Source organism: Staurois parvus, unplaced genomic scaffold (genome assembly GCF_062004578.1).
Source record: "Staurois parvus isolate SC_StPar_1 unplaced genomic scaffold, SC_StPar_1.0 ptg000243l, whole genome shotgun sequence".
Classification (NCBI taxonomy): domain Eukaryota; kingdom Metazoa; phylum Chordata; class Amphibia; order Anura; family Ranidae; genus Staurois; species Staurois parvus.
In genome coordinates, this window is record NW_028318039.1 from 2,141,280 (window position 1) to 2,157,139 (window position 15,860).

Sequence of the window (15,860 nt, forward strand, 5' to 3'; positions counted from 1 at the left end):
GCTAGGTGACAGGTGGTGGTCTTTTTCACCACATCCTCACAGGCATGGATCTATATAAAGGAGCCTAATAGCAAGTATTTTCTCATCAAACTGAAGACTGTAAATGCAAGCAGTTACATTTACGCTTTTTTTAATGTGCCTAAATGAGTGGTGTGTTGGTGACTTAATCTTCCAATTACTTTTTTCCTTCTGTTTATAGGAAGTTCAGATTCTGCTGTGCCAGATGTAAGTAATCATTTACAAGGAATAATTTTATGAACCTGGTATTTTAATGGGAACAAAATTAATTTAAATATTTTTTTTTTTTTTTTTACTTGATTTCAGCAGCACAATTCTCAGTCTGGGTATCCAACATGGTTCCTCTTGTTCACTTTATTAGTGCTGTCCCATTTAAATAGGATGCGGCAATAACTTACCATCATCTAAATAAATTTTGCCCCAGAGGAGATTAGGATTCAGTGGGTGGAATATATCAAAACTATAGCAGACAGAATCTGGAGCAGTTGTGCATGGCAATCAATCAGCTTCTATCTTCAGCTTGTTCAGTTAAACTTTGCAAATGAAAGTTAAAGCAGTAGTAAACCAAACTAGTAAAAAAAATTCTAAAAAATCTGCTCCCTGCAAGTTAAGTGCATAATGTGCTAGTATGCATCCCATATTAGCACATTATGAAAGACCTGAAAATGAAGCCCTCCAGTGGAGCGCTGTCACAGCTCCCTGAGGCTTCCAATCCTCACCCAGTCTTTCTTCTGGGTTTGCGAACTGTGTCACTCCCACACATGCACAAAGGGAGTTACGGCTGCGGCATAGCTCTATCAATGGATGGCACGCTGTCCATTGAGAGCACAGTGTGCATGCACTTCTACAGTAAATATCTCCTAAACGGTGCATGTTTAGGAGATATTTACAGTACCTGCAGGTAAGCCTTATTTAAGGCTTACCTGTAGGTAAAAGATGCGAAATAGAGTTTACTTCCACAATAAAAGTTGATTGCCATGCACAACTGCTCCAGCTTCTGGCCTCTCCATTGTTCATAAATTCCCTCAAGTATGTAGTGTTAGTATTGCATACTGTAGGGATGTCATTTATGCTTTGCTATTTAATGATTTTTTGGGGACCTGAGAAGTATATGCTGTATTTTAACTGTGTTGATATTGCAGATGCCGGTTCCATCACTAAATGTTTCAACACGATGGTCGTGGGATCCTGAAGGTGAAAGAAAGAGGCAGGAAAAATGGCTTCAAGAACAAGAACAAATTCTGCAGGTAAGGTTTTTGTAGTTACATGCAAAAGCCTTAGGGAGAAAAAGTGGCACTCAGGAGTCAAAAGGGGAAATGGTAGATTAGTATCGCATAATGGAAGTAATACTAGTATTAACCACTTGCCTGCTGCACTATAGTAGAAGTACTGCGGCAGGGCGGTGCAATATCACGTGTGTATATATACTTGCCTACTTAGCCATTGGCGGCTAGGGATGTCAGCCGCTGGGTCCCGGCGATCGCCGTGTGAAGCTGATGGGAGAAATCTGTGTGTAAGCACAGGTGTCTCTGCTGCCAGCATGTCTCAGTAGTATAATACATAGATCACCTCAAATCTGATCACCTAAAAGTTAACCCCTTCCTGCCCGGTGTCATTAGTACAGTGTCAGTGCTTTTTATTAGCACTGATCACTGTATTAGTATCACTGGGGATGTCAGTGGCAGTTATTCAGTTCCCCCCCAGTGTCAGAATGCTCGCTGCAGTCCCACTATAAGTCACTGATCGCTGCCATTACTAGTATAAAAAAAATAAAAAATCAAGTATATATACCACCATTTGTAGACACTATAACTTTCAAGTAAACCAATTCATTTACACTTATTGGGATTCTTTTTATCGGACATGTAGCAGAATACATTTTTGGCCTAAAGTTATGACTAAATTAGATTTTTTTTTTTTTTTTTTTTTTTTTATTGGATTTGTTTTATAGCAAAAAGTAAAAAATATTGTTTGTTTGTTTTTGTTTTTGTTTTTTTTCAAAATTGTTGGTCTTTTTTTGTTTTTAGCGCAAAAAATTAATGCAGAGTTGATCAAATACTACCGAAAGAATGCTCTATTTGTGGGCAAAAAAGGACATGAATTTTATTTATGTACAGCGTTGCATGATGTGCAGTTGTCAAAGTAATGCAGCGCCATATCGCACAAAATGAAGGGGGGGGTCAATCCTCTGGAGGGCAAGTGGTTTATGTCCTTAGTCCTTTTAGATAGTCCATATACAGTGGGGCAAAAAAGTATTTAGTCAGCCACCAATTGTGCAAGTTCTCCCACTTAAAAAGATGAGAGAGGCCTGTAATTGGCATCATAGGTAGACCTCAACTATCAGAGACAAAATGAGAAAAATAATCCAGACCATCACATTGGCTGATTTGGAAAGAATTTATTTGCAAATTATGGTGGAAAATAAGTATTTGGTCACCTACAAACAAGCAAGATTTCTGGCTCTCTCAGACCTGTACCTTCTTCTTTAAGAGGCTCCTCTGTCCTGCACTCATTACCTGTATCAGTGGCACCTGTTTGAACTTGTTATCAGTATAAAAGACACCTGTAACAAATGTTTGGATTTTTGTTATTGTAGAATGTATGAGTAACTATGAAAATCAACCTTGACAGCAGGACACCTTCATTAGGGGGCTCTATGGGAGGGACAGGCAATTTAGGGAAAATTTGCAATTGTAGTGTTCAAAGAAAGTAATACCAAGTGGGCATTTCAGCTCACCAACAAAATGTCACTTTTCAGTGGACTAAGTCTGCAATGAAAATATATGTAATATTATATTAAAAATTCTACATAGATGGCAAATATGTACTTTGTGTCTAGTCAAAGACCTCACTGAACATTGATGCTCATTTGTCATTCATTGCACTTAAGTTTTGTAAATAAATGTCTGTCTTGTGCTCCAGGAAAAGTACAAGAAAGAACAAGAAAAGCTTAAAGATGAGTGGGAGCAAGCTCAGCAAGAAGCAGAGAAAGGAAAATCTCAACAGATCAATCAGGTTTCATTTTTTTTCACTATTTATAACTTTTTCTTATAGGGCATATGCAGTGACACTCACTAGTAGCCTATATTTATCACAGGAGGAAACAATCCTGAAATTCAACACTTCTGTAACTTCACATGTGCCTTCATACAAGAAATCAGAAGGATCTGAAGCATCTAATTTACTGAGCAGTGAAGATGACCATAGAGAACAACAGAGGAGACAGAAAGCGGAACGTGAGAGAAAGAGAAAAGAAGAAGAAGAAAGGATGAATCTCTTAGAAGAACAGAGGCGCCGGGCAGAGGAAGATGCCTTTCGGCGTCAGCAGGAAGAAATAGAAAGGAAAAGGCAAGATAAAGAAAGAAGTCAGAAAGAAGAGCAGCAAAGGAGACTAAGGGAAGAGGAATGGCAGAGGAAGAAAGATCAAGAAGAGCAGCAGCGGCTGAAATCTGAGAGTGAGAGAGTAGGAAGAAATTATCTCAGGTATGGAAGTGCAACTGCAAGATTCAAAATATATTTCGTAAATGAATGAGAATCTCTTCCAATTTTGATTAACATTAATACCATGTTATGGCAAAAGTTCAGTGTTTTGTGGAAATTGGTATATTGATTTACCAAATTGGGGTTCACCTCAATTCCAGCACCACATCCTCAGCATCTGCATATTTTAAAGTGAAGTTCCACCCAAAAGGGGACGTTCCACTTTAAGGATTGGTCCCTAGCTCCCCATTAAATATTGGCACCTTTTGGGGCGGGGATGGGTACCCAAAATTGACAGGTATCCGCTTCCACTGAGATCTCCTAGGCAATCGGAAACAGCAGTTGTCTCCTGCACACTGAAGATGCCAGTGCCGGGAACACAGGGAGGATGGTGAAACTGGCTGTAGGTGGGGGAGGGGACACCGTGGGATTGAGGGACAGGTAAGTTTTTGTAGCTGTTGACCTTTATATTTTTTTTATTTTCACTGGAACTCTGCTTTAACTTGCCACCTCCTTTACTAGTGAAGTCTAAAGGGTATTTTCAACTTTTGAGATGCTCCCATCATGGTATGTATTCCTATTGATTCTTTGGAGCAGTTTTATTGCTTTAAATGCACAGCAACATTGGAAAAGGGGTCAAACTCGGGAACATGTGTTTTTGAAGGTACATTAACATACAATGCACAATCCAATTATCAGATGTTTAACCCTTTAAGATAGTCCTGCACATCTAGTTTACAAGTTGTAAAAAATATATCAAATTTGTATAATTGAAATCTGCAAGCAGAGTACAAACAGGGTGAATTATGGCTCCCTCATAAACATATTAAAAGGAAGAACCAAGTAAGATTTTTCAGAAAAGAGCCTGTAAAAATGTAAGAAGCAGTTTTTAAATTTTTTTAAAAAGATATTTGTGAATGGCAGCATGCGAAAAAATACAGTGTTGGTGTTATTCTAATTTGGCTGCAAAAGTAAATAACTTGCCATCTTTTAAATTAAATTCATGCCAAAATGATAAGATTCAAGTGCTTTTATTTTCAGTTTTCATCCAATTGCAGTACCTTGTACCAGCGTTACTTTTATGCATGACCTTATTTTGGTACTTGACAACATGTACTATATTAAGCATGTTCAGGTCAACAAATTCAAGATTTAAAGGCTTAGTTAATTCACCTTTTGGAACCATGTTTGAAACGTGATCGCATTCGCTAACCCCCACCTTCAAACAACTTCCCTATTTACCAGAATCTTGGTGTACAGCTGTGTCATCCATTCACAGATTCCTGTGAACGGAAAGAGTACAGGTCCCATCTGTCACAGCACGCAGAGGTACATGTAGATCTCAGTGGAGCATGAATGTGGTGATATCTCTGCAGTTGGAATTCAAAGGTTACTTCTGATTTCTCCTTAATGGTTAGTTCATAGCTAGCGGGGCTGGTTTGCCAGTCAGTCTCATAATGTTTTATGGGTCATTCTCATGATGTTTTTATGCTTTTTAGAAACAAATGGACAGACTCCTCAGATTCAGTTGATTATGCAGATCCAGACCATGGTAAGTGACGATTTATATTTGTGCAAACCAAAAGACTACCTATTACAATCTTTATGAACACACAATATTAAAAGGGTAGCAAGACTGTGGGTCTTTAGTGATACTACCTGTAAGTCCGTTGAAGAGCCCATGGAGGTATAAGATGGCATGGTGATGTTTGGAAACATCCAGGTTGATAGCTTCACTCCTACTCCTAAAACTATGCACATTACTGCCTTATGAGTGTGTGAATAGAAGACACTTATGCTTTTTCTTTATCCCATTTAGGGGATTCCTCCCAACTACCTATTTGATGGGTCTCATAGAGAACAGGAATTGGAAATCCCCCACCCAGCCCACTTGCCGCAACATAGACATTGGCAGACATAATTATTTTCTAGTAGAATGAGGAACATTTATAACCTCTATCAGGATTGTATCATGGTTTTTGTCATGATTTTACCTACTTTCTGTCAAGGTGATGGATTAACAATGATGCTTTTATGAAAACTAGAACAAACTGATACGGTTACATACAACAGCCCATCAGGTGGCATGTTACCCAATTTTTTCCAAACTTTGGTCCAGTTTATAGAAAAAAAAAAACACTTTACTTGCCATGCTGCTTTAACTGATGTCATATGAACATCAAAGCTCATCTCTTTTGATCAGCAAGTGAAGGAAGCAATGCTACTTTATCTTGAGTCTGACCAGTGTTTATAAACACTGTGCCAAACCATTTACAGCATAAAATTCTGCAACTGTCACTTTCACTTTATGTTTTAACAATATTGTAATCTAATCTACTAAGTACTATTACCAAGCAACTCTTATAAACCACTTTATGGTTTTGCAGTATATTATTTGTGCATTTTTAATATAATCAATATGTAAGGTGAACTTTAAATACTTAAGACATTCTGCAGATTATATCTGTTATAAAATTCCTTCAATTCTAAGCCTTTTGTACACATCAAATACAGCTAGCTGTTTTTTAGAAGAAGATTCTACAAATTTACAATTTGTCTAAACCTTTATTAAAGCAGCACTTAAAAAGAAGTCCTATGGTTTTGTTGACTGGAAATTCGAGGATGAACAAAAAAAGAGAGAGCGAAGAGAGTCTCCATCAGATATAGAAGTGCAGAGAAAAATAATTACACAAAGGCAAACTGTTCCAAGCCAAGGTGGGCCAATGCTTTGCTCCCGCCTCCTCTCAATCAAATGCAAATCATTAACAATGATGCTTTTCTGCAAGCTAAAATAACAGCAGCTAATGTTAATATTGCTTTGTTTAATAAAGTGTAACTTTTTTGACATAAAACATTCATAAAAGCACGCCTGGAACATGAGTAAACCACTAATAATGCCTTTTCTAGAATGCGTCTAAGCTCTAAAATGTAAACTCTTCTTCGTAAACATCAGTCTTAAAAACTACTTAATTTAGAATTTAATTTAGAAACCAACTTGGTATCTAATATGTAGAGAAGGCTTTTGTTCCCCTGTCTGTGCTAGCCAGAGGAGAGACAGAATAGAAATGAACACATGATCTCCATACTTAATAAGAAGCTCTGTATTGTAAATTCTAAACAAATATAGAATTGCAAGAAAGCTAGAAATTAATTTCAATTGGTCTCAGACTGTATAAAAAGTAAAGGGTTAGACTTAATAACTCATAAATACTAACCTCCTCTTTATAGCTGAATTCCCCATTCAGCTCTGTTTCTAAAAATTATAGGTATCCTATGGGATACAGTTAGGTCCAGATATATTTGGACACAGGCACAATTTTCATACTTTTGGCTCTGTATGCCACAAGAATAAATTAAAAGGAAACATTCCAAATGTATTTGAAGTACAAACTTACAGCTTTAATGCAAGGGGTTGAACATAAATATCAAGTACAAATTTTAGGAACTGCAACCATTTTTATACACTGTCCCTCCATTTTCAAAGCTCAAATGTAATTGGACAAATGAATATAATCATAAATAAAATGTTCATTTTTAATATTTTGCTGAGAATCCTTTACTGGCAATGACTGCCTGAAGTCTGGAACCCATGGACATTACCAAAGACTGGGTTTCCTCCTTTCTGATGCTTTGCCAGGCTCTTACTGCAGCTGTCTTCAGTTGTTGTTTTTTGTTTTGTTTCTGCCTTTAATTTTGCCTTCAGCCAATGAAATGCATGCTCAATTAGGTTGAGATCAAGTGACTGACTCAGCCATTGCAGAATATTCCACTTCGTTTCCTTCAAAAGCTCCTTGGTTGCTTTTGCAGTGTGTTTTGGATCATTGTCCATCTGTACTGTGAAGTGCCGTCCAATCAACTTTGCTGCATTTGGCTGAATCTGGGCTGACCGTATATCTCTAAACACTGCGAAATTCATTCGGCTGCTTCTGTCACTTCTTCAATAAGCAATGACCCAGTACCACTGGAAGCGATGCATGCCCATGCCATCACACTGCCTCCACCATGTTTTACAGATGACATTGTGTGCTTTGGGTCATGAGCTGTTCCAAGCCTTCTCCACACTTTTTTTTTTTTCTTTCCGTCATTCTGGTACAGATTGATCTTAGTTTCATCCAGCCAAAGAATGCTTTTCCAGAACTGGTCTGGCTTTTTAAGATTTTTTTTTTTTTTTGCCAAGTTCTAATCTAGCTTTTCTATTCTTTAGGCTAATGAATGGATTGCACCTTGTGGTGAACACTCTGTATTTGCTCTCGTGAAGTCTTCTCTTGATTGTAGACTTTGATACGCCCACCTCCTGGAGAGTGTCCTTCACTTGTCTGGATGTTGTAAATGGGTTTTTCTTTACCGTAGAGAGGATCCTGCGATCATCCACCAGTTGTTTTCCGTGGATGTCCATGCCTTTTCTTTATGTTGCTGAGCTAATCAGTGCGTTCTTCTTTCCTCAATGTACCAAACTGTTAATTTGGTCACTCCCAGTGTTGCTGCTATCTCTGATTGATTTGTTTAGTTTTTGAAGCCTTACAATGGCCTGTTTCACTTGCATGGACAGCTCCTTTGAACGCATGATGTAGGTTCATAGCAATAGATTCCAAATGCAAATGCCACACTTAGAATCAATTCCAGATCTTTTACCTGCTTAACTGATGAAGAAATAATGAATGAGTAGCCCACAACTGGCCATTTAACAACTTTGATTCAATTGTCCAATTACTTTTGGTCCCTTGAAAAAGGGGGGGTGGCTACTTAAGAGCTGTAATTCCTAAACCCTTCCTCCAATTTGGATGTGCATCCCCTCAAATTAAACCTGAGTGTGCACTTTCAGCTCATATCCATTCTATAACTATAGCTTGAATATGTCTTGGTAAATACATGCAAAAACTAAAATTGTTTGTGTTCAAATATATATGGACCTAACTGTATATTTATGTTGATGTTTATATTATCTCTATAACAAAGGCAGGAATACAGTTTGGCAAATACTTTTAGGTATATTTTTTAGACTTTTTTTTATGCAAAGCAGGAGTTTCATTATAGCTTTTAGATCAAGACTTGCTGCTTATATTGATCTAATCATTACACTACCTGCTTTGGAAGTATAGGATGCGCGACCCTTTTAACACATTTAATCTGTAAATGTTTAGTAAATCTGCTGTACTACAACATTTTACTAATGTTAGGTGTCCTGCTCTGGTTCTTCACATTATAAAGGCAAACTGCAAATAAACTGAGAGGAAACCACATAAGGCATTATTTATATTTGTATTCTACGGTTTCAGAAAGAACATGTTCTTGGCTTATGATCTGAGAAAGGGCCATAAGCCTATTTCCTGCTATATTTGGATTGTATATGGTGTAATATAATTCAGGCATTAAAGCCAGATTTGTCTCCTCTTACTAGAGTGTCTCACACCTGGGATTTCACATTTAATTTTTCTATATTTTAAACCATCCAACACTTTTTTTTTTTTTTTAAATTTGTTTTTGTTCCAAAAATAAAAGTTGATTCTTTTCTTATATGCATGTATTTACTGCTGGTTTTAGGCAGAATCACATTCTGGGCTTGATAGAGCTAGTCGGAGTGTTGTATTTTTTTTTTTTTTATGTATTTTGCTGCATTTTGTAGGGACCTGTCCGTGTTCTTGCTGCTTATTGGCTTTCTGGTCAGTTTGATTTAACTTTTTGCACTTGTAATTAGACTGGTTTGTTTTTCAGTGTTACACAGTTATATGAACAGGTTTAAAGTTTGTTGATAACCAACAGTTATATGCAGCATTTCACTGCTGTAGATGTTTGCTAGTAAATTTGCAAAGGAGCCTCTTCAGAAGGATGAAGTACTACTGGCCTTTTTTACTTTTACTATTTTTACCATTTTTGATCTTCATTGTTACAGACAGCAACAGAGGTTTTGACACTACATGGACAGCGGGTGATTCCCAACAAAGACCAAGCAAGGAAGTCAATGCAGAGCTGGAAAGGCAGAAAATAATTCTAGAAATGAGGAAGAAAACCAATCTTAACAATGACAACAGTTGGATCAGGCAACGTAGCTCTAGCGTTACAAAAGACACGTCATCTGTTCCAAATTTTATGAGAAGGTATGCAGTAGCTTAAAAAAGAAAATTACAAAAAAAGGTAGCCATAGATGTCAGAAGATGGTCAGACATGCACAACAAGTTTACCTGAGCATGCATGTTAGTGAGGACAGATGGGCAGTTGAGATGCCTCAGGCATGGAGCAGAAGATGTAGCTGCAAATTGATGACATCCATAAAATGGTATGCATGGTAGCAATTTTTTGTCAAACTCTGTTTGCGGAGAATAAAATATAATTTGTTTGGGATATTTGAATTATTTCCTCCTAAAGTTCAACTTTTGGGTTACTATATGAAGAGTTCCACTTCATGGAGTACTACACAGGCAAATCATGTTTGTAAAATATTTAATCCAGCTGTGTGAGGTTACCTGCAACTAACACTCTTGCTGGATCTAGTGGACAGGTTTGGAAAACACTAGAATAGATCCCTCCCCTTTTTTTAAATAAAGCTTGCTTTTAGTGTGGTCAAGTAATTGGATTTTAGAAGATTAAATTTTACAGAATGGTGCTGTTTGCTTTTGCAGGGGTGAATCATTGGATAATCTAGACTTCAACTCCCAAAGACAATCATCTTGGACAAATCATTCATCATCATACAACGCTTTGTCATCCAGTCAAGATTTTAGTCGTCCTTCTCAAGTGGTTTCCACATCTAACCGCACTTACCTACGTGACCTATCTTCCAGTCTCCCAGGGTCTGTGCGAAGTGCATCCCTTTCCCAGACATCTATGTCCTCTACTTTACCTCAAAATCAAACTACAACACAGACATCTGGTCAGCAGCGCAGCAAGTAAGAACACTTTTTAATCCATTTAAATTGTAGTAACAAGCTAACTTTTTTTGTTTTGAATTTTGTTTTTTTTTCACTGTCTTCTAACTGTGACAGAACGTTTAGCGGTGATCAGGATTTTAAACCTTTGAGAGTTTCTCTGTTGCCTAATTCACAACCAGTACATCCATTGTGAGAATTATCAGTCTTACATGGGTTCAATTGCTTATTATTCGCTTATTAGTGAAAGCAAAGAAAAGCATTGCAGGTCTTTTGATAAATTAGTTTCGACTGGATAAGGGCCTGATTAACTTAGCATGATCTTCATGAATTACAGGGTTTTACTAAAGGGGAACATTTGTTTACCTATTGTTGCCCTGTTACCCTTCCGATTTCAGTAACTGAACAAAATGTGTCCAGAAGATCTGCCTGCAATGTTTTTGTGTCATTTTAATTCAGCTGAGTCATTAAACTAATGTTTTCTTTCAGATTTAACAGTTACACTATAATTAAATTTTGTTTTGCGTGTTTGTTTGCTAGCTAAATATTTCTTCATTCCTCATGTCGTCAGAGGTGCTTCAGAGTTCGCCATTGTGTTCTAATGCTGCTTGTCCACACAGAAACCTCAGATTTGTGCTTCCTTTAACTTTTACATTCCAGTACATGCTCCAGGATTCAAACAAGGACTGAGTTATTTTCTTATTCTGCATCTAGGTCAGTGAGCGGGAAGAAATTGTGCTCTTACTGTAATAACAGTTTGGGCAAAGGAGCTGCCATGATCATCGAATCTCTTGGTCTTTGTTTTCATTTACATTGTTTTAAGGTGAGACTATAAGGAGATTTCAGTTGATCCTCTGCCAACTAATCCACTATGCTGTAGGTACTAACATTAATCCTGTGCATGTTGGAAGGTTTTCTATGAACATCTTGTAAAATGTATACAGAGTTTATAATACAACCTGTTTGTCAATAGTATTCTAGGAAGGCTTAAGGTTTATTTCTAGGCAACACCCTTTCTTGACTTTTTCTCTTGGGGAGAAAAAAATCAGTTCAGCTGCAGGGGTGATCCACTAGATTCAATAAATTCTGAGGCTCAGGCCTGATCAAGTATGCAGATTAGAGATTTGCCTTCACTCTGTCTTCCTGATCTCCATGTTTGCTCCAGGTCAGTGTCCTAGATTTTGGAGAAGTCCCTTTTCTATTTCAGCATGACTGTGCACAAAGCCAGGTCCATAATGCAATGGTTTCTAATGTAGAGGAAGCTGAGTGGCTTCGGAGCCATGGCCTTAACCCTACTGATCACCTTCGGTATGAACTGGAATACTGATTGTAGGCCATATTCCCTCTTGTTCATCAATACCTGCCATCACAAATTTCCTTTTTGATGAATGGCCTCAAATCCCAACAGGCATTCTATAATCTTGTAGAACTCCTTCCCAGAAGAGTGGGGTTTGTTCAAGGAGTTTGGAATGGGATGTCTAACAAGCTGCTATAGGTGTGATAATCATGAGTCTACTTTTAGCCATGTATAGATCTGTGAAAAAGTTACTTTTTCACAAAACTATACATGGCCAAAATCTAGGATGAAATTTGTGTGAAATCTTGGATGAAAATATCAATACAGATACCCCATAATGTATTTAGGAGTTTGAAAGCTGGATGGTTTAAAGGGATTCCCACCACATGATCTATTTAATACCCCATAAACGATGCCATGATTTATTATCTTGTTTCGAACTACTGCTAAATGTAAATGTGTCATATATAAAAAAAAAAGTTTTTAAAAACTTTATTTCTGAAAGTTTTCAGTTACTGTTTTTTTACTTTAAGAGCAGATTTACTATTAGACAAACTATTAAAAAAAATAGTCAACTGCTTCATAGTTTCAGTTGTAATTTTCCCTGTTCTTATGCAGAGATATAAAGAGGAGCTAGAGAGAAGTGACCACACACATCTTCTCAATCTAAATACTGATCAGATGACTAACCCGCAGTCAGCTATATTATTCACATAAAATGTTGATCTGTAGCTAGCAGAAATATTACCCTCAATGTACGTTTACATCTACAAATGTTAGATAGGAATAAGTGTGTCTTTTCTTTATAGTAATCAAATCATTCTCAAGCTAAAACTGTGCATCATCTTATTTATATAAGCTTGGAATCGTCTTGAAAACCTAGTGCTCTTTCAAGAAATCTTTTAGTCAACTTCTGTATCTTTCTGTTTAACTTGTGCCAAATCTCTGCTCTTTTCTGGTACCCTGTGTTGGATATTCCCCCTTTGCTTGACATGATCACTTTGCATAGTACACTAACAAAACCTAATTGCAATGTGTGGCTGCCAACTAATCCGCTAATGATTTCAGTTACTTTTCTGCTTGGGTTTAGATGTTTCAAGCTCTCCTGGATGTGTCTTCTATAGTGGAATTGTGGGCAGAGCCTTCGTAGTGCTTATTTTGACCCTTTGTCTTTTTAACAGTGTTTTGCTTGTGAAACCGACCTTGGAGGATCCCAGTCTGGAGCAGAAGTTAGAATCCGGAACAATGATTTGTATTGCAACAGCTGCTACATTAAATTTAAATGTAAGTATATACAGTATGTGTCATGTCAGTATGCAATAACCACAATGATTTTACTATTTGAACTACCTTTATACCTTAGTTTATGGAGCAAATAAATAGTTGCTCAATTGTTATCAATAATCAAGATTCAGTAACAGGTATAAAAATTACAGTCTGCTGGTCTAATGTATTCTGAAATGACATTCGGTGCCCTGAGGTTCAAAATGTTTGGCTTGCCAGTAAGGTTGAGCATTGTGATGTGTAATCAGTTTTTTTGTTTATCAATTTATTTTTAGCAGTACAAATTATGAGCAATAGCCTAAATTATTTTTATTAATATAGTTTTAAGAAGTTGATCTTGGGTTATTTCTTTAAATTGTGATATTACTTAGAGCTCTTATTAATTTTTAATATTAGGGCACTTACCCGTCTAGGCATCCAGCGGTGTCCTCACCTGAGATGATTCTTCAATTGGCTATTGGGTTCTGGCTCCGCCATCTTGACTAAGGGTTCCCTACTGCGCATGCTTCAAAGTGTGCTGCACTTTGTGAATGGACCGCAGTCTTCTGGGACCTGTGAAGTGTCGCAGAATGCTGCAGGGGAAGGACGGAGGGTCAGTTTGCCGCAACGAACTCAGCCAGAAATGGGAGTGGGTAGCTGTCAAAACCAAATGTGCCAGTGGAGGGGTAGGGGGCGGCAGACAAGCAGAGTTTCATCTTTTGGGTGGAGCACAGTAATTCCAATTTTAAAACATCGGTAATGTACGCTTAAAGCAGAGCTCCACCCAAAAGGGGAAGTCCAGCTTTAAGGCCTCGTCTTCCACTCCCCATTGAGGATTGGAACCTTTTGGGGGGGAGGAGGTACCTGAATTTGACAGGTACCTGTTCCCACTTCTGCTGTGATCGTCTAGGAAGCAGTTTTTGTTGCTGCCAAATTTTATATTTTTTTTAATTTTGACTGGAGCTCCGCTTTAAGTTATGTATCATGGATCTGTTAATGTTGCTTGCACATTTTGATGTTTTGAATGAGCATTTTCCATTGCGGCACTAGACATACACTCATTTGGCTGCTGTATGGTCCTGAAGAATCAGAAGTTGAATTAATGGGTTAACACCAAGGTAGAAGCTTGGGGATTGTACGCCCCAGCACACAGGAGCTGCTAAGCTTCCTGTTCATGACACTTCAAATGATTTTTGCTGATAGTTTGCAAGTGGTAATACATTGTAGTAATAGTTCATTGCATTTAATTATGATTTTATTCACAGGTAGATCAAAGGAATGACTTTTCATCTGCATATGAGATTAGGTTAGGAACCCTTACAAGCTTAAAAAGTGTTTAAAATGTATTTTTATTTAACTCCTTATTATTCCTTAGTTAACTTTAACCAGTCCCAATTAACGCCTCCTTCCCCTTCCCCTGTTAGCTATTATTTTTCTGCTGATTTTTTTTATTTCTACTTTAAAATAAATAAATGTCTAACATACTTAGTATCATTTCTCATTGCTTTGAATTGGACAATGGATGTGGAGTAAACTACCTTAATGCATAGAGAATATTTCAAAATATTTAAAGTAGATAACGAAGTATATTGTGCATTTTCTTCATAGCTGGGCAGCCCACCTCCATGTGATGGTCCTATTACTGCAGAGCCACTTCTAGAAGAAGCTGAGGAGTACCGATTAGAAGATGATGATGATGATGTAAATGTATAAGCACAAGCTGGATGTGTGCTTCATGTGGTTTATATATGTTATCTGTAAGATATGACATTGCCGTTGCCTTATATTCTTTAATTAGATTTTGTTGACATATTTATGAGAGGATAATCAAAGCTAAGGGGCGTGTTGTATTTTCAGTGTTCTGAAGACTCTTTGTAAAAAGTACGCTTTTATGTGTAATTTCAAAACATTTTTGTGCCCTTCTTTCATCTATTTCATTGCCAGTGTCTGAAGAGGGTATTCATTAAAATCCTATTTAACATGCAGTATCAGGTTGATAGTAGATGGCTGTTGCCGCCTTTTCAAGAACAAAATAATACTTAAATGCATTTGAATGTATTGTATGCACCTTGAGGTATATCACTATATTGTGGTTATGTGCAGAAATGCTGCAAATTCTGATTTTCTGACATTCAAATTTCTATGCAAGAATTGTGCCTTAACATTTGTTCTTTTTTTTTTTTCTTTGAAATTATTTGTTAAAAGTTTATTTTCTAAAACTTTTCTGTATCTAAAATATTTTCTGATTTACTTTTGTAAATAAAATTGTCTGCATTTGAATCAGATATCACCGTTTTTGTTTTATTAAAGAGTTATTACCAAGCTGAAATAGTTTTAGATGATTTTAACATCAACATAAATTATTCCCAAATCTCATCAGAGTAAAATCTTGCGGCATACAATGTCTATAGCGTAGAAAGGTTTGTTTTACCTGTTTTGCATTTTTTAGGCATTATATTTTACATTGCCAAACATTACAACATAGTAAAATTAACACAATTTATTGAATGTTAAAAAAGAAAAAAAAAAGCAATAGAAAAAAGTTTAAAAAAACTGACAGCCACAAAATGAAGTATGACAATATTCAAGCCACCATGTACTATTGCACAAAGACAAATATGCCTCAGTGATAATAAGAATGCCACATTGCTTTTCGAAATTCAAACTATCTTCATCCGGGAGCCATGAGACAAAGCAGGATCTGGAAATATGAGTATGTTGACATTTACCTGGTTATAGAGCCTGTTGTGAAGAGGGATGACTGTCTTATAGCCCTGGCTCAGGGACCACTGGGAATGAGACAGTGGTTGTGAGAGCACAATGAGATATTAGTGCCTGTAGTAAGTCCAGTAGGCTGCACAGGTAAGCAGCTGATGCTTCATCAGGGATGAGCCAGAGGACAGAAGCAGCTGACAGCAGACGGATGCAGCAGACCCAGA

At 37.2% G+C, this 15,860-nt stretch overlaps 1 protein-coding gene across 12 annotated transcripts in view; it reads left to right on the forward strand.

The window, feature by feature from the left end:
• The window catches only part of LMO7 (LIM domain 7), a 230,400-nt gene extending 215,194 nt beyond the window's left edge, over window positions 1-15,206 (forward strand). For 10 of the 12 annotated variants that reach the window (XM_089680371.1, XM_089680374.1, XM_089680373.1 and 7 more), the window contains 11 exons: window positions 200-225; window positions 1,161-1,265; window positions 2,941-3,033; window positions 3,116-3,501; window positions 4,998-5,050; window positions 6,073-6,213; window positions 9,389-9,593; window positions 10,116-10,382; window positions 11,076-11,184; window positions 12,840-12,942; window positions 14,530-15,206. In XM_089680371.1, coding sequence (XP_089536497.1) covers window positions 200-225; window positions 1,161-1,265; window positions 2,941-3,033; window positions 3,116-3,501; window positions 4,998-5,050; window positions 6,073-6,213; window positions 9,389-9,593; window positions 10,116-10,382; window positions 11,076-11,184; window positions 12,840-12,942; window positions 14,530-14,552 — 1,511 coding nt within the window. In that variant the 3' untranslated portion in view covers window positions 14,553-15,206. The remainder of the gene's footprint in view (window positions 1-199; window positions 226-1,160; window positions 1,266-2,940; window positions 3,034-3,115; window positions 3,502-4,997; window positions 5,051-6,072; window positions 6,214-9,388; window positions 9,594-10,115; window positions 10,383-11,075; window positions 11,185-12,839; window positions 12,943-14,529) is intronic. The other 2 variants (XM_089680372.1, XM_089680377.1) reach the window with 2 other exon arrangements.
• Window positions 15,207-15,860: the final 654 nt, after the last annotated feature.